The sequence below is a fragment of the Trachemys scripta genome, chromosome 2 (assembly GCF_013100865.1).
Source record: "Trachemys scripta elegans isolate TJP31775 chromosome 2, CAS_Tse_1.0, whole genome shotgun sequence".
NCBI lineage: Eukaryota > Metazoa > Chordata > Testudines > Emydidae > Trachemys > Trachemys scripta.
In genome coordinates this window covers 63,234,016-63,257,935 of record NC_048299.1, presented here as the reverse complement: position 1 = coordinate 63,257,935, position 23,920 = coordinate 63,234,016, and the positions used below count along the sequence as shown (strand labels likewise).

The window sequence follows — 23,920 nt, the reverse complement described above, 5'->3', positions numbered from 1 at the left end:
CTAGCCCAGATCAAGATTTGGCAGAATAAAAGACCCAGACATTCATTGTTTTCATCTGGATTTCATTGTAGATGGACAAAGGTTCAGCCAGTCTTTCTTGCACTTGCTATTTGTGCTACGTCCTTGACTATGTGATAACTAGTGTACTCATCCACATTACTGCAACACAGAAATATCCTCCATTAATCTTTCCAAAGGATTACCTTGCTTGGTTTTTGTAATGTGGAGAGGGAAGCCAATTACTAATTACATAGGATTTACAGCTAAACAGGAGATTTGAAAGGACCTATTTCTAACTGGTCAGAAATAAAGTGACAACATGTAACAACTAAGAATAAATTAAGCATGGGAAAAAAATAAGTTCCCAGATGTTCCAGAAAGTTGAGGTAGCAGCACTGAACCCTCCTTTCTTTACTTGCCCTGCACAGTTCTCCATTCCCTCTTCAAGCTAACCAATCCCCATCCCTTAACACAGCTCCACTTCCCAGCTGCATTGAAATTAAAAAAAAAAGATGTAGAATCACTTTACTACTGAAACCTTATTAATGAAGAAAGCAAGTTATTTATATTCAAAATATCTGCAACTCTTTTGTTAACTTATTTAAACTAATTCATTCCAAACAGAAGAAAAAATTTCTGTTAAAGATGCAGCACTTTGACCTTTTAAATCAAAGAGTAGGGAAGTTCACAATACAGTAACTCCTCACTTAACATCCTAGTTATGTTCTTGAAAAATGCAACTTTAAGCGAATCCAATTTCCCCATAAGAATTAATGTAAACAGGGAGGGTTACATTCCAGGGAAATTTTTTTCACCAGACAAGACATTGTATACATGTACAGTAAGTTTTAAATAACTTTAAACAATTTAATACTGTACTCACCACTGATTATTGTGAAGCTTGGTTGAGACAGGGGCATAACAGGGTCGGGGCGCAGGGGTTTGCCCCACTCCGGGCGTTCCAGCCGGGGAGCGGGGTTGGGGCAAGGGGACTTGCCCCACTCTGCCCGGCACTCCAAGCAGGGCAAGCCCCACACCTGTTCCCCGGTAGGAGCGCTGGGCGGGCAGAACAGGGCAAGCCCCCGCGTCCCTACCCCACTCCCCAGCAGAAGCGGCGGGCAGAGCAGCGGGAACCAAATGTTATAAGGGAACAGTGCAGGACATTAAAGGAATAAGTTCTCTAATAGACCAGCGACCTAATAACATCATCCCAGTTAATGTTGTTTTGTTAAGTGAGGAGTTACTGTACATATCAGATACCTCTAGAAGTTGTTCTCTGGGGGGAAATCCCATGGTTCCTTAAAAGCCTATGTATCAATGATGGTAATACAAATAATAAGTGACTAAGATTTCCTTAACTAGAACAATCCAAACTGAACTAGGAGACTACTAATTCCTGATTAAACATGTCAAAAAAAGAATGACAGCCATTCATTCTTTAACATCATTTTGTTTCACCCATCCAAAAAAAAAATGCCTTTTTACAACAGTGTCTTCGGAATATAAATGCAAAAAAGAAAAATGACAAATGGCACAAAATCTTCTATAGAAAAGAAAGAAGCCTAATCACCATCAAATAGGATTATCCAGTCTCTTCATAACACAAAGAAAAACATGTCAGTTCTGCAGAACAGAACACTAACCTCCTGTCGAAAGTTATTTGCCGTTCTCTCCAGATGATCCGTTTTCCTTTTGGATTTCATTGTGCTTCAACAAAAAGCAAATCAAGATTAACGTCATTACTGCAACTGCAAAGCATTAGTGCTTCGCTTAAATGGTAGGAATTTCTATTGACAATTTAACCACTTTAATCAATCTGCCATTCTAGACTATGTTAATTTAAACAAAAATTAAATGAAGTCAGACACTAATCTCACCTCACATTTAATCTTAGAATGCTAACACTAGAGCTGGTTGGGAAATTTTCAATAGAAAATACTCATTTGCCAAAAACTAAACTTTTCACAGGAACATTCGTTTCGACAAAACTTTCATCACACAGGTTTCTCTAGTCCAGGGCAGAAATTCTGGTCACAACCAGAGAGAGATCCCCACACACCATAATAGCCAAGCCTGGTGATTACCCACCGGTGATTTGGGAGGCCAAAGTTCAAGTCTATGTTCTGCCTGATTAAGAGCAGAGACTTGAACTTGGATCTCCTGCATCCCAGGTGAGTGCCCTAACCAGGCTATAGCAGTGGCTCTCAACCTTCCCAGACTACTGTACTCCTTTCAGGAGTCTGATTTGTCTTGTGTACCCCAAGTTTCACCTCACTTTAAAAACTACTTGCTTACAAAATCAGACCTAAAAATACAAGTGTCACAGCACACTATTACTGGAATTGCTCACTTTCTCATTTTGACTATATAATTATAAAATCGACTGGAATAGAAATATTATACTTCATTTCAGTGTATAGTAAATAGAGAAGTATAAACAAGTCATTGTCAGTTTGTACTGACTTCGCTAGTGCTTTTAATCTAGCCTGCTGTAAAACTAGGCAAATATCTAGATGAGTTGATGTACCCCCAGAAGACCTCTGTGTACCCCCAGGGTACATGTACCCCTAGTTGAGAACCACTGGGCTGTAGAACCTCTCGCCCATGAATATTTACCTAGTTATACAATATGGAACTCTAATAGTAGAGATAGACAGAGAGAGACTAACTCTATAGCCTGGTGGTTAGGGCACTCATCTGGGCCAGGGAGAGTAGGGACTTGAACCAGGGTTTCCCACAACCCAGATAAGTGCCCTAAGCACTAGGTTATTTCTGTCTCCCTCATATTTTTTTTTTCACAAAAATTGTTGAAAGATTTCAAAAACCCAATTTGAACACTTCGACATTTTTTGTGAATAGAATTCTTGTGTGCCAGCCAGCCCTACTTACTAATGTCTTTAAAATACAACCAGGTGATTGATAGAGTATTTCTATAATTCTTTAAAGAGTTTGTTCAGCCTCAGACACTCATGACACGGTTATCACAATCTCTTTAAAAACAAAATGTTTAGTCGTGTTGGTAGACTGATAACCTACCCATTCATTGTGCAGGAACACAAAGCAGAGTACTTCAACCGTAACAATGCAGAATGAGTGGGGAAAATTCGAGCAGTACCTCTCAGTAACTGAGGAATAGCAAAAGCTGCAGAAATGGTAGTGTGGGCCATGGTGTTCCCTGGTCAAAGTCACCACCTTCTGAAAATTCAATTTAAAAATAATTATTAAACAACTTCTTATTATTCAGCTTGATTGCTTTCATCTGTAAATCAATAGGCATCAGGTTTGAAAACAGTTCAAAACCTCCAATATCCTGGGAACATCTCCTCTTTATCCTAAACTATAAAACATAGTTAATTTGGGGTATATATTTGATATCCATCAAATACTAATTACTTTATTTCAAAAGAAACCTTTTTCTTTAAGTGGTCCATGCGGAATAGATTAGACACAGTTCACTCCCAAGGGGCAGGTGACCACAGCGCAAAAATCAACCAAAATTGTAATCTCATCAAAGATAGCAAAGAATTGAACTGGCATGGAGACAACTATCTTCTCACCCTTACAAATCATCCCTCCGGGTCATCACTGAGGGGGCATACTGGTTGGACAGCAAGGGAAAGATTATATAGCAACCGCCTAGGACACTTGCACACACCCTCTTTCCTAACCATTCAAAAACTACCTTTAAAAACGATGACTGTACACCATGATGATGCAATAAGCATAATGCACTATAGTGATTTGTCTTATCCTAGGGTTACCATATTTAGTGCCTCCGAAAGGAGGACACTCCACGGGCCCTGGCCCCGCCCCCCCGCCCCAACTCCGCCCCCTCCCCAAAGTCTCCGCCCCCTCCCCTGCTTCCCACGAACATTTGAGTCGCGGGAAGCCTGAAGCAGGTAAGGGGGGGGTCTGGGGGGAGGAGGCGTGGCCCACCCCCGTCCCCCGGCACCGCAGGTCCCCAGCCTGTCCCCCGGCCCGGCCCCGCCGGCCGAGCCCCCGAGCCCCCAGCCAGGCCGCTGGCCCAGCCCGGCACCGCCGGCCGAGCCCCCGGCCTGGACCCGCTCCGCCGGCCCGGCACCGCATGTCCGATTTTCCCGGACATGTCCGGCTTTTTGGGATTTCCCCCCGGACGGGGATTTGGAGCCCAAAAAGCCGGACATGTCCGGGAAAATCCGGACGTATGGTAACCCTACTTATCCTCAATAAGACTCATGTTTGTAAAAGCCTAAACAGTACATTTTCATCTGAAGGTGCAGATAGTTACATAATAAGGTGAGAATATAGCTTTAATTCAAAACCACCTATCATCTGAACAAGCAGCTGCACCAACCAGACAAAAGCGAAGTGATCAAGAACAGTACAAGAAAACAAACTAGGAAACCCCCTTGGCTTCACTTTCCGGATCAGGCCCCCTACTGAACCACTATGTCTTTCTGTTTGTACATGCCTGTGTTTTTCTTGAGATTGGTTTATCATAATTCTTGATCTCATTTTTAGGATGCAGTTTACTGATGTCGCAGCCTCTTGCATCTCTACAAGTATTCTTAATCTCTCATTCACATTTAAAAATCTTACTTTGACATACACTGGATTTATGTATTAATTTTAGAAAGGATTATTTTGTTTTTCCACTGTGAATTCTTTAAAATGGCAACAATCCAGTATGCCTGACTGATTATACTGTATGTTCTAGGCTTTCACTAAGAACTGCATTGGCTGGTTACTGAATAAAGTCTACTGTCAATAATCTTGTGAAAATAGAAGTAGAGGAAAATGGAAGTAGATCCCTCAAATGGAATGCATTTATTATTTATTTAAAATGCCCAATTTCAGACTTAAGTCATTAACGTCAAACCGTGTACTGACAGATAACTGTAACATCATGTGACAACATCACAATATCAAAGATGCTAAGTACATTTCAGAAAATCAATAGTCAACTGTAAATAAGATATCAAAATACCTAAGGCTTTTGACATAATCCACAAAATTATAAAACAAGTAACATCACTGTCCTTTTTCAGAGATGCTTCTTGTTTAATCCTCCCATATCCTTAAAAACCAGTTCTAACTAACCATAACCACATCTGCTGGTAAATGGCCTAACTTTAGAATCCCACTGCAACTTGCTTTTAGGGATTCAATTTGGCTGGTTTGTTTTAAACAGTTGTGCGTCGAATGTGTTTGCTTCCCTTCAGTAGTTTGATAAAGTTGAAGTTAACCTTCTTTCTACCTTCACTTGACAGTGCCCTTCAAGAGGGGAGTGGCTTTTATCTTTAAATTAAGACTTTAAAAATTGGGGGAGGCAAGGCCAAAATATGAGCTGAATAGTAAAAATCATTATACTGAACACAAAGACTGAGTTTTGCTGTAAGAGCTGCAATACTCAGGGTACGTCTATCGGGGATCGATTTATCGCGTCTCGTCTGGATAGATGCCCGTACTCCACCTCGGCAGGAGGAGTAGGCGGGGTCGACGGGGGAGCCACAGCAGTCGACTCACCACCGTGAGGACAGCCAGGTAAGTCGACTAAGCAGTTGCGTATCTTAGTTCGAACCTCCCCGCTAGTGTAGCCCAGGCCTCCATCAGGGCTTAAAAGATTCCCTTAACACACACAATAGTCACCTAAAGACTAAGACCATGTCTATACCAGCGAGTTTATAGTGGCACAGCTGTACTGATCACTCGTGCAGCCACTCTACGTCAACAGAAGAGACCTCTCCTGTCAACATAATAAAACCACTTAACAAAAAGCTCTCCTACTGACATAGCTCTATGCACACTACCACTTATGCTGGCAAAACTTATGTCGTTCAGGAGGTGTTTTATTTCACACCCCTAACATTAGTTTTGCCGGCACAAGTGGTAGTGTAAACATGACCTTTGGGCTTGTCTACACTTACAGCGCTGCTGTAGCACTTTGTGAAGATGCTATCTACACCGAGAGGAAAGCTCCTCCCATTGGCACAGATACTCCACCTCCCCAAAAGGTAGTAGCTGTGTCCTCCCACTGACATAGTCTTGTCTACGCCTGGAGTTCGGTCGGTATAACTGTGTGGCTCAGGGATGTGGATTTTCCATACCTGTGAGCAATGTAGTTATACTGACGTAGGTTGGGAGTGTAGACCAAGGCTAAGCCTACTAGTTAGTGGAAAAAATCTGTTCCACCAAGCATGTTCCCTCAAAGCTACCCCTATATAATTTACATTGCCATGTAATCACTTCCCACCCCCAACAAAATCAATTCTAACACATCACCCTATAATTGATAAATTCCATGCTCTCCTATGAACGAATTCTGAGTTCCTCTCCCTAAGTTAATGAATTTTGTGCTATCCCCCACTCTACCCCAGAAATTACTTCTGGATGTTTTCTGTTCCCATTAATGAATTAAGGACAACAACCCCTGCCTATTAATGAACCATAGCACTGTCAAGAAAAGATGGAAAGAAGATTAGCTTCAATTTTATCAAACTATTGAAAGGAAGCAAACACATTCAAAACACAACTGTTTAAAATAAACTAGCCAAACTGAATCTTTTGCAGCGCATCTTTTTTTTAAAAAGATTAAGTGCTTTGATAATAAGCACTCTATAACAGATATGTTATTTGGGAGCTACTGCCCTCCTAGATGTGCACGGGGGCTTTCGTTTGCCCAGCTCCTGTTCATTTGAACTGCTCCATTCCTTATTTCCCATTTCCTCTCCTCTCTGTTCCCTCCAAGAAAAGCAGCAGCAGTTCCAGTCACTCTATTCCTCCCTTTCCCTCTCCATCCTATTAGAGATGTGGTGCTACTTCCTTGTTCCTCTCCTTCCACACAAGACAGCACTACAGTGGATCCAGTCTGCTTGCTCCCTTTCTAAGAACAGTGTGGGCTAAAATTCTGTTTGATCACAGTATTTGTTTTTTTCCAAATGGTATTCAAGTTTCTCAAGGACAGCAAGCCATTTTAGATGACAGTACAACATGTTTGCAGAGTGCACTACTGTAAATGTCAATCCAGTAATGTTCTGTTAGAAAACAATATACGGTAGAACCTCAGAGTTACAAACAGTGACTGTGCGAACTGACCAGTTAACTACCTCATTTGGAATCAGAAGCAGGCAATCAGGCAGCAGCAGAGACCAAAAAAGCAAATACTGTACAGTATTGTATTAAATGTAAACTACTAAAAAAAGGGAAAGTTTTAAAAAATTGACAAGGTAAAGAAACCATTTCTGTGCTCGTTTCATTTAAATTAAGATGCTTAAAAGCAGTATTTTTCTTCTGTAAAGTTTCAAAACTGTATTAAGTCAATGTTCAGATGTAAACTTTTGAAAGTTATGTTTTGTTCAGTTATGAACATTTCAGAGTTATGAACAACCTCCATTCCCCATGTGTTCATAACTAAGGTTCTACTGTACCCATATAAAACTGCTAGTCTTCTTTTCTTTTTTCTTAAGAGCATAATACGAGGGCTTTATAAACAGACTGTCGCTTCTACAGAAGGTTTAATTGCAAACTTATTTAAGAGGTATCCTAAAGCTGATTGCTGGCACTATTAATAAGCATATAAGCAATAGGTTTTGTGTACTGTATACATGTGTGCAACACGTTATAGGAGATCCACATCGCTAGATTAGGTTGCAGCACCACGTCGAAACATTTGTTGTCAGCCCCTCACACCCTCCTCTATCTGTCACTTTCTGAACCGCTATTGCCTGTATTAGATTTCTGTCACAACCGGCCGAAAGCCGCATCAGAGGAAACCTCCGCCTAAAGCTAGGGCCAAACATAACTCCGCCACCTCCCGCAGGCAGTGCACGGGTCCTGCCGGTCCCCGCCTTAGCTCTGGGCTCTAAGTGCGGCTCGACGCGTCTCTCTTCCCTCGCTCTCTGGCAGGGCCCTGCCCCGCTTCCCCGCCCGTGCAGCGACTGGCTGCCTAGGCAGGTCCCGGGCGCATGGGCCTCCCCCGACGGGGACAGAGAAGAGGGGCCGAGCCACGCCTCAGCCGCCACCCCGGGAAGAAGAGGCGGGGTCGGGGGCTTGTTTCTCCGCGCGCCCGCGGCGCTAAGTGACAGTTTGGCTCCCTCACCCACGGGCAACTCACTCATTCCCCCTTCCTCGTGCACCCGGCACCCCAGCTGCCCTACCGGCGCCACATCCGCATCACGTGATGGGGGCGCCCGCCTAGCGCGAAGCCAGTGCCGTAGTCACGTGATAAAGGCCACGCCCCTACGTTCGCTCACAGGTTACGCCCCGCCGCCCACCCAGGCGCCTACGGCCCCGTGGCCCAACAGGCAAGAGAATTACCGCCTGCCCTGTCAGGGGCTGTGCCCCGGGGCGGGGGAGACTAACTGTTCCCGACCCTGGAGCTGCGCTGACAAGGGACCACAGCCCCTTTTCCCCCTCTCGCTGGTTCTGAGGCAATCCCTGGTCTCTCCCCATTGGCTCCCCGCGGGCTGTGACGCATGTGGCTGAGTCTGTCACAGAAACATCCCCGCCCCCTAGAGAGTGAATGGCGCATGGGCGATGGCCTGCCGGAAAACGGATTTCGGCGCACGCGCAGTGCGCTTCCAGCTTGACAGCCGATTGGCTCACACAGAAGAGCCGGCCCGGAAGTAGGCTGGTGGCGTACTTGACGGGCGTACTGGGGAAGAGGGACGGCGCATGCGCACTTGAGAGGCGGCGGCGTGGGGCGATGTCGGTGTTTCATGATGAGGTGGAGATCGAGGACTTCGAGTACGACGAGGAGACCGAGACCTACAGCTACCCGTGCCCGTGCGGGGACCGCTTCCTCATCACCCGGGTACGGAGCGGGCGGGCGGCCGTGCACAGAGCCCGGCCTCTCCCAGTCGGTGCGCGGGGCCGGGACATTACCAACGGCCGCCGGCCGGCTCGGCTCGCTAGCGGTAGCCGTTACTGAGAGCTAGGCGCGCTCTGCGCCTGCCGCGCTGCGATGGGGGGCCGGGGGTTGCGGCCGGCGTGGCCCAGGTAGGGTCAGGTATTCTTGTAACTGGGGCAGGCGTTGTGCAGTTAGCCGCGGGGCTGTTGTACGTAAAACCCGGGAGGAAGGTGCTGTCTGCCCTCCTTAGCCTCTTTCCACTGCAGGTTAGTCCACAGAGTGTCTGCAGTAAGGGGACTCTTAGGGTACATCTACACTACAGGGGGGAGTCGATTTAAGATACGCAAATTCAGCTACGTGAATAGCGTAGCTGAATTCGACGTATCGCAGCCGACTTACCCCGCTGTGAGGACGGCGGCAAAATTGATTTCTGTGGCTTTCTGTCGGCGGCGCTTACTCCCACCTCCGCTGGTGGAGTAAGAGCGCCAATTTGGGGATCGATTGTCGCATCCCGACGGGACGCGATAAATCGATCCCCAAGAGGTCGATTTCTACCCGCCGATTCAGGTGGGTAGTGTAGACCTAGCCTCAGTGTACCCAGCATGCTGAAAACAGCGTAAAGCATTGTAAACCGGACTTGCAATGCTTATGAATGCCTTTTAAACACAAGCTGTTAGGTCGAAAAATCTACCATTGTTCCCTATCCAGCCTCCCTTGCACCCTCATTGTCACTGTTACATATATTGAACTTGCACTTCTGTACTTTAGCACAAACATATCGCCATGTTTCCCTCTGATTTTATTTCGAAGACCGTTTCTCAGGCCTTTTCCTCATCAATTCCCTCCCACACTCTCCCCCCCCCCCGCCCCCCGTTTTAACTGGTTATCTATGACACCTGTACAAATGGAGTGAGGCTGCAGACATCAGAGACAAATACTGCTGATGACTTAGAAACAGTGTTAGCCACACAGTCAGTGTTAGAGTTGTCAACTATGAATAATAATGATTCATTAACATCCAAGTCAGCATTGTAATCTGTGTTCTCAGTGCTAAGAAAATGTGTATTTTTCCAATGGGGTAACTAACGTATTACCTATCCCGCTGTAAAAACGTAGTGTAGAGTCAGACAAGGTACTTTAGTTCCACCAAAGGCCAACTAGATGAGATCAGCACTATGCCCTCCCACCCAATCAATGAAAAAGTAATGGGATCATTCCTTTTTTAAGAATCCTTTATTTTTGGCAGTACAGAGCAGTAAATATGTCAGAATGAAGAACATCACTGAAATGTATCATAAAATATGTCTGGTGGCACCTAAAAGACTAACAGATTTATTTGGGCATAAGCTTTTGTGGGTAAAAACCTCTTTAAGGTGCCACCAGACTCCTTGTTGTTTTTGTAGATACAGACTAACATGGCTACTCCCTGATACATAAAATATGTAGCATACATAAAAGGCTGTGAAATTAAAATATGCAATTAGGAGTATAAATAATCTACTAGAAAAATCAACATCTATGTATGCAACAAGTGAAGTAATAGAAGAGTAAATTGTGCACCATAGTGTTTGGAGGATGGGATATTACTTACAGAAATTAGGATTTTTAATAAATTTTCAGTTACAAAGGGTGGGGGTCATATTCCTGGAGGTCCAAACACGTATTTAATGTTATAGGAATGTACATCCATTTTAGGTACAGTAAAAGCTGTGTTATCCAGCCCTGTACCAACTGGAAAGCTCTATAAACTGGTATTTCTAATCTTCATAGAAAGTTTGGTTTATAGTCCAGTTGACGCGGGGTTGGCAGGCTCCCTACCTGGCTCCGCATGGCTCCCCAGAAATGGCGACATGTCCCCGTTGTTCCTAGGCAGAGGAACGGTCATGAGGGGTTAGGAGTGAGGGAGAGGGTGCGGGGCTAGGGGTTGGGGCACGAGAGGAAGTGCGGGATGGGGGCTCTGGTAGGGAGTTTGGGTACGGGAGAGGGGTTGGGGTGTGAGAGGGAGCTCGGGGTGCCGGATCCGGGGGGGCATGCAACTTGGGCGGCTCCCCGCAAGTGTCAATCTGTCCCGGCTGCTCCTAGGCGGAGGTGTGGCAGGCAGCTCTGTGCACTGCCCCTGCCTGCAGGCGCTGCCCCTGCAGCTTCCATTGGCCATAGTTCCCGGCCAATGGGACTGCAGAGACAGCGCTCGGGGCGGGGGCAGCGTGCAGAGCTGGCTGCCGCACCTCTGCCTAGGTAGGAGCTGGGACAGGTCACTGTTTGTGGGGAGCCTCCTGAGGTGAGTGCCCCCCGGATCCAGCACCCTGAGCCGCCTCCTCCCCAGCCCCACACCCAAACTCCCTCCCTCTTAGTTAACCAGTGTTTTTCACTTACTGGCACCTCCCATTCCCCCAACATGGAAACAGCTTTTACTGTATATGGATTCTTTGGGAGAGGTAACAGCAAAAGTATGAAGCTAGTATCCCCGAAGGCACAGAAACAAAAAGGCAAATTGCAAGAAATGTTTTAATTTCATTACTTTCAGGTGCATAACACGTGATTGTAAGACTGAGAACCACAAGAATCCATCTTGGGTTGTATATTTTATTGTATATTGCATATAAAAATTACAGTAAAAATTTACCTGTGAGAAGGATTTCATACAAGGTAGAACAGTGCCCTTAGGACCAGTTTTTTAAAGGTATTTAGGTGACTAGGGGGATTTTTAAAGGCATTTAGGTGCTTTCAGTCTTTTAAAAACTTGGCCCTTAGTGATTATTTTGGAGCCACGTTCTATACACAAGTGGTGACACGTGGAAAAAGTACTAGGGTGCTGAATAGGGAGGCAAATAACAGTTGACAAAGACAGTCCCCATTTGCAGATCAAAGGGAACTGAAGAAGTTTTGACACGAACCCAGGAAATCAGTCAGTCTTGAAGTCATATACCCCCCCCCCCCCCAAGAATAAAATTGTCTAATAAAAAAAAACAAAACAGAAACACAGATTTAGAATTAAAAACGAATATCACAATACTAGAAATGTTGAGATGTGATTGCTGAAGCTACTAGCAACTATTAATATTTTACTTAGTTTATATTTTTAATAGCAAATAAACACAGTAACATCCATCTGCACAGTGTTAAGAAAGGTAAATGATGAAGTACTAAGAGTAATAAAAATAACATTTTAAAAGTAAATCATTTAAAGAAGTGAAACTTGTGATCCACTGTAAATGTAGAAAAAGGCAGTCCGATTCAGGTAATCAGAACAGCAGCTAGGATAATCTGTGAACTGCTGTGCGGCTTTATGCAGACATTAAAAGAATCTCATATTAGTTTATAACACTAAAAACGTTTGACAATTATAACTTTTGGAGGAGAGTGTATGTAAAAAAAATTTCACTCCTTTAGCAGATCAATACATCATATCAGAAGGGAAGAGCTGCTTTGTCTAGTCATTGGGTGCTCTGTGCTTTTAAGAGCATAGACTGGAAAGTGGGTGCTGAATTATACTGTCTTAGGGTTACCATATTTTGAGTGTTCAAAAGGAGGACACTCCACGGGGCCCCGCCCATGCCCCCAACTCCACCCCTTCCCCAAAGTCCCCGCCCCAACTCCACCCCCTCCCCTGCCTCCCGCAAACATTTGATTCGCGGGAAGCCTGAAGCAGGTAAGGAGGGGGTGTGGGGAGGAGGCGTGGCCCAGTCTGGCCCCCCCCGGCGTCTCCAGCCTGGATCGGCTCGGTCCCTGGGGTGCCAGCCCCCAGCCAAGCACCCCCGGCCCGCCCAGCACTGCCGGGCCCCAGCTCAGCACGCCCGGCCCCCGGCTCGGCACCGCCAGCCCGGCCCCACCCAGCACCGCCGGCCCCGCATGTCCCAATTTTCCCGGACATGTCCGGGTTTTTGGTATTTCCCCCCGGACGGGGATTTGGAGCCCAAAAAGCCGGACATGTCCAGGAAAATCCGGACGTATGGTAACCCTGTGCTGTCTTGTGGAGGGTGTGGGAGCAGCAGCTCCCTGCTGTATTTTTGTAACAACTGCAAATGGCTCCCATTTGTGGTAATGTTTTCCCTTCTCCCCCTCCCTATCCCAGAGTCTTCCTCTGCCACTGTCTGGCAGTACCTTACTGTGGTTCTTAACCCTGGTTTTTGCCCCTTGTCCCTGATTTTTGCCCCCATCCCTTCTCCTTCATCCAGCTGTTTAATCCTCTTGTGTATTGTTTCTCCCACACACAGATTCTGCCCATCCCTCCCCTCCAGTTTGCTCCCTTTAGTCCCTGTGAATATCAAGGCAGTAAGGGCAGAGTGAGGATAGCAGATATTAGTGAGCACTCTAGCTCACATGAGCTTATAACAGCTAAGCAGCACAGCGGGTCAGGCAGAGGAATGCAACCTTACCCCAGCAGTGCAGCACAGCTGCGGAGCAATGACTGTGTCCCTGGCTCTGTTGCAGGAGGATTTGGAGAATGGGGAGGATGTGGCCACCTGCCCCAGCTGCTCCTTGATTGTGAGGGTGATCTATGACCAGGTGAGAATGGGGCCAGCCTAGGGGTGAGTGGGAGCCTGGGGACGCAAGTGTCTCTCTCCCTCGGTGGCTTTGTGGCAGCAGGCGACTCCGAGGCAAACAGATGTCTGGTACATCTTTAAACCCTATCCAGTCCTTAGTGTAATCAAGGTTTATCGCTTTAATAGCATGCTGGTTTGTCGCAGAGGACCCCAGGCTCCCTCTAGGGTCAACTGTGACTGTGTAAAACACTCGTGAAGATGTTAAACCTCCGCTCTAGTTTAAAAACATGTTAATTATAACATGTTGGTTGACACACTGTTCTAGTCTGGACATGTTCTGAGCCAGGACATCTGACTGCATGCATACAGCTGCCACTGGTAGCTTTAAATGACTCATCCAGGTAGGTCACCTGAGAAGTTGCACTCAGGCCCTGGATACACTAGGAAATTTCTTACCTGTATTTTAGGAACTGTGTGGTTGCACTGGTAAGACCCGCATAGGTGTTAGTATAGATGGCTGCAGGCAGTCTTTTCCCTCATGTGGCTAGATCTGCTCCAGATAATTATGTGACATAACAATGGTAATGCCAACAGCCAGTTTACATTTATGCTGCCAGCAATGGTGGGAGATTTTCCATGAGAAAAAAGTCATTGTAGATGCATTCTTTTGGGTTTTTTTATAAATTAAAGGGGCACTCTAAGGATAAAGTCATATAATGTAAATACATTTTTGTTCTGTTATGTATTACACATTTTACTGCCCCAGCAGTCCATCAGCAGAGCTTTGACGTTCATAAAGATAATTGAGATCTAATCATATATGCATATGTTCAAAAACTCAGAGTGAATAAACATTTTAAACTAGCAGAAACCGTCCTGAGCACTGACTAGATTATGTTAAGGAGCTCACATAAATCAAATGTGAAGTTTCTATGCCATATATAGGAGCTAGTTGTTGATACTATTTTTCAAACACTGAAAATAAATATTGAATTAGAATTTTTTTCCAAAATTCACATTAATATCTTTTCCCCCCAATTCCTTCTTACCCACAGTCCGTACATACCTTAAAAGAAACTCCTTTTTGGTAGGAGGATAGATGAAATGAAGAGTAGATAAAATTGTTCTTATAATAGGAAGCTAGTTACAACCTTAATTGCACAGCCTCCGTAATCCAAATTAGCAATGATGTTTAGTTAACCAAATGACAAGCCTATTGAAACATACTTGTATGTTATCAGTTCTTGCATATTTTTATATGAAAGTTTAATTTCAGGCTTCAGTTGCATCTGTGGCTATGTGGTAGGTCCTAGCCGGGGCTCGACCCTTCCGGACAGGAGGGGAGCCACACCGACTCACTACTGTGGGAACAAGTAGTCAGTTAGTCCCGAAACTCCGGCTCTTTGGTGCAGAGTCGGAGCAACCACAGTCAAAGCTCAAGAGCCCAGGCCCTGGATCAGGGCGGGGCAAACACAGTTAGCTCAGACCCTTGCTTGCAGGGGCTGAGCGGGCAACTAGTTCAACGCCCGGGCCCTGGATCAGGGCGGGGCAAACACAGTTAGCTCAGGCCCTTGTTGCAGGGGCTGAGCGAGCAAACAGTTCAAAGCCCAGGCCCTGGATCAGGGCGGGGCAAACACAGGTAAGCTCAGGCCCTTGTTGGCAGGGGCTGAGCGAGCAAGCAGTTCAGAGCCCAGGCCCTGGATCAGGGCGAGGCAAACACAGTTAGGCTCAGGTCCTTGTTTGCAGGGAGCTGAGCCAGCAAGCAGTTCAGAGCCCAGGCCCTGGATCAGGGCGGGGCAAACACAGATAGGCTCAGGCCCTTGTTGCAGGGGCTGAGCGAGCAAATAGTTCTGGTAAGGTACGCCTAGGCTTGCTGTAGCCGAGCGTTGGGTGAGGGGGAAGCCTGCCACCCGTGCAGGGGGTGGCAGGGGGGAACGCAGGCCCACCCACTCCACTGCGTTCCAGCCCGGGGCCCTAACAGCGGTTGCTGCCGCTGCTGGTCAGTGGGGTATCCAGGCCGCAACACACTGACATAGGCTCACATTCAGTTGCAGCCGGACCGGGGTCGGCTATCCCCGGGCTACTTCCGTGATCCCCCTCAAAGCCTACCTCGTTCGTTACGCCGGGATCGGGCCAGTCCATCTCCATGGGCTCCTCTCTGCCCGGGCTCGGCGGCAAGTCTGGTAGCTCTGCTGGGAAGTCCGGCCAATGGTCCTCAGGCGGCTCCTCTGGGTAACAGCAGGGGCGAAGGGGTTCGGGTCCAGTCTCACCCTCAGGGTTAGTGGGGTCCGGTTCCCAGGGGTTCTCCCAGTGGCGGGCGTGAACGGGCTCCGGCGGCTCCTCCTCGTAGCGGGCCCGGGGTAGCTCAGGCCAGCCAGGGTCCAAGCCCCGGTCTTCGACGGTCTCCTGGCCAGGAGCTCCCGGCCGCACGTCTGCTCCCTGCGGTGGCTGGGCACCAACTGAGCTCTGGCGGCCGGCCTTTATACTTCCTGTCCCGCCCCTTGACTTCCGGGGGGCGGGGACAGGCGGTGGTGGTCCCACCCACTCTGGTGCCGGCACGTGGGCTCCCTCTTCTGGACAGGAGGGGAGCCACACCGACTCACTACAGGCTATAATAAAACTGTTTTGCCAGATAAAACAAAATTATCTTACTTTATACTGCTTGTGAGGGCGGCAGTGGAAATTAGTTATAACACTTCGTTTTTGTTTTTTTAGGAACAGTTTGTGTGTGGTGAAGTAGTCTCAGCGCCTACAAGCAAGGAATTGGTTAAATGCTGATGAATGCTATGTGGACTCTGCTCTTCTTGAACAAAAAAAAACAATGTGTGGATGTCAATGTGGAAAAATTCGCAGAGTTCTGTACTTCTAGAGGTGTTTGCTCCTCAAATACCCGTGCAGTGACTCACTACTATTTATCAACAGCCTCTAGTAGTGTGAAATAATCCAAAACACAAGTGGGTTTGTGCCTGAAAGCATATAATTCTTAAATTATTGTAAAATGTTTTAAGATTTTGAGAAGCTCTTGAGGATAGGATGCAAATTAACAAAAGCGTTTTCCAGTCCGTTGCATTATAAGGTTGTGAAATTTGTATGCTAAACCTAGCTAAAGAGTAGTTATTCTTCAGTCTCTGGACCAGCAAAGACTCCTTGTTGCTGCACAGAATGAAATACTTTGATCATCAACCGATGGGGGCTTAAGAAAAGGTTGGCTCTATCAGTGATGTATGTTACAAAATGATTCACCACATGGAAAAAGTTGGACTGTTAGAATGGTAGAAGACTTTTTCTGGTTTGGGCAATAGAAGGTGTTCTGGTTGGAAACAAACAGCTGCAGTTTCTGCTTTCAGTAGGTACAACTTATTTGTTGCACCTGTCATATCTGTTGCTTGCTGCATTAAAGTAAACAAATCTTTAGTCCTAGAGTCTTAAGCAATCATGTAATAATGGCTACCAAGCTAAACTTACTTAAAACAAACTAGATAACTTCCAATTTCCGTGTTTAGATTGCGCAAAGAGTGACACGGTGGGCCACATTCAGTAATACTCATGCAGTCCTGGTAACTTCCCATGAATGCACCTTCACTCCCAGTGGGGTGAATGGGTGTAACTGCGGGCAGCATTTGATCCAGTTTTTTCTGAGCAACTTGGGTGAACTCATCTGACCCTACTACATCAAATAGTCAATAAGGCTGCAAGTTATTCTCAATGCTATTTGTCAATATATGAATAGTGTAGCTGTGTTTCTATTGTACGTCTCAACGTTTATATTATTCTTTACCAATGTAGACCCTGGTCCAGTAAGTGCTTTCCCAGCAGGAGTCTTTGCATGAGTGCAGGTTTGCATATGACTAAATGGTGGTCTTAAGACCGAGAAAACCTTGAAAGAACACACTCCAAAATGCTTTATTCTTGTGCCGCTTTACAAATTTATACTTCATAACACTTGTGTGGTTTGTTTACTACTCATGTCACTCAGCTTGGGCACCGAATATAAAAAAGTTAGTTTCACTATTTCGAGCTTTCCTATGTTAATCCAATCCTGCAATAAGTGAGTTTGTACATGCTAGAGGGGGATAACTAAATCCAAACAAAATCATGAAAAAAATTGTTATGAGGTTTGGTAAAACCTTGTTTTGCCAAACTTAAATGGTTCCAAAATGTATCCATTAACTACAGGTTCTGAATCTGAACTGGATGATACTATGGTTTTAACAAATAATTGTTTCATTGGTTGGCCACAAGGTGGTGCTGGATTCTTATGTTTAAAAACTGCTGTGGTCTTGATTTATTTAAAATATATTTTTACAAATATTTATTTTGTTTATTTAAATAAAAGTTTTTAAAACTATCATTAATTTAAGGGACCATCATTTATTCTGATTATATAGCACCTAGAACAGTGGGGCCCTGTTGTATTGATACTGATTTTAAAGGCCTAAGGAGTTAAAGATCTTTGTAAACTCTTTCACTGTCCAGCATTAAACGGTGATAGGCTCAGAGTTATTTTTGACAGAAACCTTGGATTTACTTGGTTACTTGGCAGACAGCAAACACATTAATTCAGGTTGACAGTTTATTGATTAAACATAAAGAGAACAAGGAATTAAAACAAACATTTATATTGAAACTGTGGTTGAGTGATTATACAAAACAAACTTAGTCAGACCCTATCAGTCTCCCTCCTTTTAGAATAGAAACAACATTAATAATCTTCTTTGATTTAAAGGAAAAAGTTCATTTTACACTCAGTCCTGATGTGTGAAAGGCATTCACTTATCCTGCTGTTAACAGACAGATGCAAGGTAGTGCAGAAACAGGATTAAAAAATAAATGAGTGAAACACATCTTTTGTTATTTTTTGGAAGACCGGACAGCTGGTTCATTACAAGTGGATGCTTTAGCTGGCAAGTCAACCATGGCACCTGCTGCTTAGACCCTGGTTCAGGCTCTGGTCATGGATGTCATCTGATTGGATTCTTTCTTCTTAACAGGGAAGGATGAATGCAGTATAGTTGATTTCAGGATTGAATGAAAAGCCCAGAGAATGAGAGGAGGAAAGAAGGGGGATAGAAAGCAATACAACAAGGGAAGGGGCAATTAGAGATCTCTTCCCCCCCCCAATTGGGTGAAGACTGGATGTCGTGATGATGCAATGACTTTCAGCACTCTCAGATGAAAACAAAATTCCTTAAACAAGAACGAGGCTAGCTGATTTTCCTCTTGAGAAGAAAATCCCTTACCCTCATCTGCTCTTTCTGACTTGAGGCTGAGGAAGCTGAGATGAGTTGCAATGGTGGCAAGTTGGGAGATGAGCTGGGGATGGTTTCTTTTTAAGATCCAGACCTGCCCTCTCTCCTTTCTTCCCCCTCCCTCCCCACCCCCCAAAAAAGAGTAACAGTGAGTGACACATTTTATCCTGATTATTTTGTACACCAATTATATCTATTTCTGTAGAGCCAAACTTGGCATAGGTAACTTTGTTCCCACGTTTTCTAGTTTACTAAATATCTCACCACCATCCTTGACTTGTATCAGTAGGCCATTTTTGTTTGGACTAATTCAATTTTTCTATTTGGTTTTCTTGTACCTATCCATAACATTCATCTATTGAAAATGGGTCAAGTTGTTTTCCATGGTTAATTGCTAGGCAGGCAAAAAGTCTTAGGGGGTTGTTACATTTTGTGAACTTTCATGTACTTCACTCAGTTGAGCTTAGGGTACATTTTTAGGTCCAATAATCACAGTAGCCCTACTAGTGACTGGCTGCCCACTAGTGTAATATAAGTAAGGCCCTTAGTTTTTGTTTGTACTAAATTTATCAGAAAAATCCTGTTTGTATCATACCTATTTTATAGCTACACATACTATTATAATAAAGTAATCAGAGAGAGGGATTCTAGACACATTCTGTTGTTCCAAGAAAGTAACAAGGTTTTGTATTTTTACTGGGAGTAAGTCAAGAAATTATAAATGATGCTTCTTCAGAGCGATGATAAATTCAGAGCTGGAAGAAATAGCCCGGCTGGTATATGAAGGATATTGGAAGATTTCCACTGTGTTGTGTGCCAGCCTTGGCTCCAAATCTCCTTATTTATGAGAATTTTGTGTGTCTGTTTTAAATTAAACTCAGAAATTAAAATAATGCTAAACCTTATTATCAGGCTGTGGAATTTGCCCCAGAATCTACCTGTTGTGCTTCATAATCCAAACTGTCCTTTAAAAAAATATTCTAGCCATTTAAGTTTGTGAAGGGAGTACAGACCAATGCTTCAATGTCTGCTTGAGTCTATGAACAGCCTGCAATAGATTCTTTCTCTTGGAACCCCAACTTAAAAAGAGATCTGCATCTTATGAGGCTATTGTAGTGAATGACATTTTAAATACATTGATACACTTTGTGTCTATATGCCTGGTAGTAAAATAATACAGACCTATGTATTGGATGATACCTGAAGAGGGGTTCAAAAGAGGATGGAGTTAGGCTGTTCTCAGTGGTGGCAGATGGCAGAACAAGGAGCAATGGTCTCAAGCTGCTGTGGGGGAGGTTTAGGTTGGATATTAGGAAAAACTATTTCACTAGGAGGGTGGTGAAGCACTGGAATGGGTTACCTAGGGAGGTGGTGGAATCTCCATCCTTAGAGGTTATTGACAAAGACCTGGCTGGGATGATTTAGTTGGTGTTGGTCCTGCTTTGAGCAGGGGGTTGGACCAGATGACCTCCTGAGGTCTCTTCCAACCCTAATCTTCTATGATTCTATGTATAATAACAGTCAGTGTTTTGAGACTGAAATACTTTATTTATTCCAAGTATTGGGGTTTGGGGGAGGGAAGGGCAGGTTCAGGGAAACTGATGCAATGGAGGGGACGGTATGGGAAACCACAATGCAGATAAGCAGCGCACATTACTGTGGCTCATTACTGAAATAGGTTTTCAAAGCATCCCAGAGTTGCTGAGCTCTTCTTATTGCCCTGATATCTGGCTGCTCAGAATTAGCTGTCAGCCTATCCACTTCCAAGCCCCACCTCTGCAGAAACTTCTCTTCCTTTGCCTCACATATTATGGAGCACATAGCAGGCAGCAATAACAATAGGGATATTGCTTTCACTGAGGTCTAATCTAGTAAGCAAATTGCACCAGTGACCCTTTAAATGTCCAAAGGCACATTCCAGCACCATTCTGCACTTGCTCAGCCTATTGTTGAACCGCTCCTTACCGCTGTCCAGGTGGCCTGTGTGCGGCTTCATGAGCCCTGGGAGCAAGGGATAGACTGGGTATCCCAGGATCACTATTGACATTTGTATGTCATCAATGGTTATTTTGCAGTCCTGTTATTTGGTGGGCCTGTTGAGGTTGGGAGATGTTTATTTCTAATTTTAATATATTGTATTAACTTTATTGTAGGGAGTGGGGATGCTGCCTGTTATGTGCCTTATACATTGGGGTCCTCCCATGATGTATTGGCTTGTGTACCCCCTCCCTCTCCTTACAGGAGAAAACCAGACCAGTTCAGTGCTTATTAGTGTGTTATGGTTACATTCTAGTGACTGCCCTGAAAAAAGGATAGTGAGTCTGATTGTTAATGAGTCATGAATAATGACTGTAATAGAGTGTAGGGGCACCATGAACAAGGGGTTAACTATAACTCAGTTTCCCTTCCCTTTGCATAGGTACTCAGGGAATGGCTACTTCTTGGGACCCACAGGGAAGAGCACCTAAAATGAGGTTGGCATGGAAGTGCCTTCTCAGCCTCAGCGCTAACCTTTTCTGTTGAGAACATGATACACAACTGAATGTTGACAAACTTTGCAGGTAGCTAGTCAGAGGGTCAGATCCTGCAGCCCTTGAACAAGTAAGGATTCCCATTCACTATAATGGGACAAATGAAACGCCTCCTCCACAACCACAGAAGGCTGCTTAGCAGTAGTATTGATGTGGTTCTGCCATGCAAGGGGGCCTGGATGATGGGGACTGGTGCACAGCTCCATATCCTGCAGCAGCAAAGAGAGAGCAGCTTGTGGCACAGGCAGGTCAGGAGGATATGCTGGTATATGGGTTCTTCCTTTCTTGGGGCCTGCAAAAGGGCTTGGGGAAACTATTCCAGTTTGTGAGGGGAAGATTCCTCGCCCCAGCACAACTAGTCGTGCTAGGCATTGGGCACAGGATTTGCTCCTTAATTAGTAAAGCCTAGTGAGCAGTTTAGTGTACTGTGCTGCACACCTACCCATATACGGAAGGAGCATAGATGTGTAATCTATTGATTGTCTATGCATGATACCTTAATCCTTCATTAGAAATACGTGGGTGATTTCCTCATGTTCAGCCTTGTCTGGAAAGCTGTTATTCCATCTGTTCAGGGTTGAAAATAAGAAATGCCATATGTATAGATACACACAGACATTTTATTTTGGTTGATACAGAAGATTACCTTGTTAGAATAATTTAATGTTTCCCTACAAAACACTCCTTGAGCCTTTTAAGTCCTTTTTGTTTGTTTTCCTGTTAATTTTTCAAGTCTGGGAGTTTCCTAGCTAAAGGACAATTCAAAGAAATCAGCAGTTGGAGAAAACATGAAGAACCTAGTCTGACTCAATGTTTTAAACTAAGAGGCCCACTTTCATGATATTCTACATAACAGGATTTGATAGCGCTTTCTCAGCCAGAGAAATTCTGGCAGTACATTTGCCAAATGAAAGCTCTTACAAAGGGAGGATTTGATAGCATACTAGGTTACACCAAGCTTTTCATTCAGAGGCAATGACTGCCAGTCCCACACAGATTGCAGCAAGGCCACCCAAATGTAGAATTTCCACTTAGTAAGGCCAAATTCCCCATACTCTTTTGATTTTTTGCAACTGTGTCCTTGATTTCTTTCCATGCCAAATAAAGCGTCTGCACATTTTGTCTAGTTTGTTCTTCTACTATTTAGGCAGTTATATCAGGAGCACCTGCAAAAATAAAGTGTTCTGGAGAAAGGCTCAGGTTTGATGGATTAATCATCTCAAGGAACCATGAAATTATCATGCCAGAATTGTAAACAGGTTTCTAGATTGCATTGCAAAGGCAGTTTATTAAGATTAAACAGGCTGGGGCTATTCTGCTCTCTAGGCATGTAAAGTCCTCTGAGGAACAGTTGATATAAAGTACCTTATAAATGATGCTTTGGGCCAAGCTCTGTAGTTACATTTGTATAAATCCTTGATAACTAAATCTGGAGTAAGTCAAGCTAATTTTATTACATTACTCCAGATTTACACCCATGAAAATAAAAGCATCTTAGTCTGTATTTGAAACTGGCATAGTTTCACACCAAAAACGAATCCTAAAAACTGTAAAATTAGCTGATCCCTCATCATTGCTCTTAGATGTTTACAAACAGATGAACTACCCAAGATCAGAGAATAAAAGACATCAGCAGCAAATAGGGAGATTCTGAGCTCCATGCCTATAACAACTATTCCTAATCTGAATGCGGATTCCTGTGTGTCAGCTGAAAGAGCAGGTTGGACATGTGGGATAGAAGGGCTCAGATTATGAGTCATTTTTGCAGAAAGAAGTCTGTGCTTTATAACACGACATTGTTCTGATTGATGTCTCATCTACATTTAGAGCTCTCCGAAGGCCCTCAGTATTATTGCTTGATAGTCAGTGCAATGAGTCATTATAGAGTGATACCTCCCACAATTGTTGTGACTGACAATAACCTCCAAATGTCTCAGTTCTTTTGGCTAGAATCACCATTACTTGTAATAACTTGCCATAATGCATCAGACTTTTGGCCCCTTCTGATGCTTCAGAAGAAAGTGACAACTCCTACTCCACAAACACACCCAAATTCACCTGGCCAATTGTGCGATGCTATATGGAGAGGAAAATGTCGTATGGAGCATTGTAGGAAACACCTTTATGCCCTGAAGCATGATGTTGAAGGTTCCCTTTGTTAACTTGCTCTTGGAAATCCTACCATTTTTTCATTACCTAACAGTCCAATGCAAGCCAACCCAAAACTAAGAGAGCAGGGTTTCTTAGCTGCGGCAGAAATCTGTATTGCTCTTGGATATCAATTAATGAACAGTTCTGGGCTCCTCCACTCTTAGCTTTGTGGAACAGAAAAAGGAGCTCTAATAGGAGAGGTTCTCTAGCTCACTGAAACAAATCACCACATGCACATCCTGAAGATTGCAGAATGAAAATCCCGTTTAGGTTTGTTTTTCTGATTAGATGAAGAAAGAAGAAATAATGGGCTCTTACTGCATCTGTATGGGCTGTGTGCTGTCTCTGTAGCTTATGTTAGGCCTGGTCCTTTTGAACAGTTACACAAATGCCATTAACATAGCTTACTAAAAACAGTCTCTTAAAAATATTCCTTATATTTTTTCCCCCTAAGAATGAGTAGAAAGTCTATAAAAAGAAGAACAGGAGTACTTGTGGCACCTTAGAGACTAACAAATTTATTAGAGCATAAGCTTTCGTGGACTACAGCCCACTTCTTCGGATGCATATAGAATGGAACATATATTGCGGAGATATATATACACACATACAGAGAGCATAAACAGGTGGAAGTTGTCTTACCAACTCTGAGAGGCCAATTAATTAAGAGAAAAAAAA

The 23,920-nt window shown here is 44.4% G+C and overlaps 2 protein-coding genes across 4 annotated transcripts in view; one reads left to right on the top strand and one right to left on the bottom strand.

The window, feature by feature from the left end:
• The window catches only part of OXNAD1 (oxidoreductase NAD binding domain containing 1), a 34,492-nt gene extending 26,256 nt beyond the window's left edge, over positions 1-8,236 (bottom strand). Inside the window, exons 1-3 of one of the 2 annotated variants that reach the window (XM_034760735.1) lie at positions 8,093-8,236; positions 3,037-3,195; positions 1,644-1,707 (exon numbers count right to left, since the gene is read on the bottom strand). In XM_034760735.1, coding sequence (XP_034616626.1) covers positions 1,644-1,707; positions 3,037-3,167 — 195 coding nt within the window. In that variant the 5' untranslated portion in view covers positions 3,168-3,195; positions 8,093-8,236. Of the gene's footprint in view, positions 1-1,643; positions 1,708-3,036; positions 3,196-8,092 lie in introns of those variants that run through there. The other variant, XM_034760736.1, reaches the window with a different exon arrangement.
• Positions 8,237-8,407: 171 nt separating this feature from the next.
• Positions 8,408-17,658, top strand: DPH3 (diphthamide biosynthesis 3). Of its 2 annotated transcripts, XM_034760738.1 has the most exons (3): positions 8,408-8,791; positions 13,259-13,333; positions 16,027-17,658. In XM_034760738.1, exons 1-3 carry the CDS (start codon positions 8,501-8,503, stop codon positions 16,087-16,089), a joined length of 429 nt encoding a protein of 142 aa, XP_034616629.1. In that variant the 5' UTR covers positions 8,408-8,500; the 3' UTR covers positions 16,090-17,658. The 2 variants fall into 2 exon arrangements, with proteins under 2 accessions (XP_034616629.1, XP_034616630.1); XM_034760739.1 differs by lacking the exon at positions 13,259-13,333.
• The last annotated feature ends 6,262 nt before the right edge of the window (positions 17,659-23,920 follow it).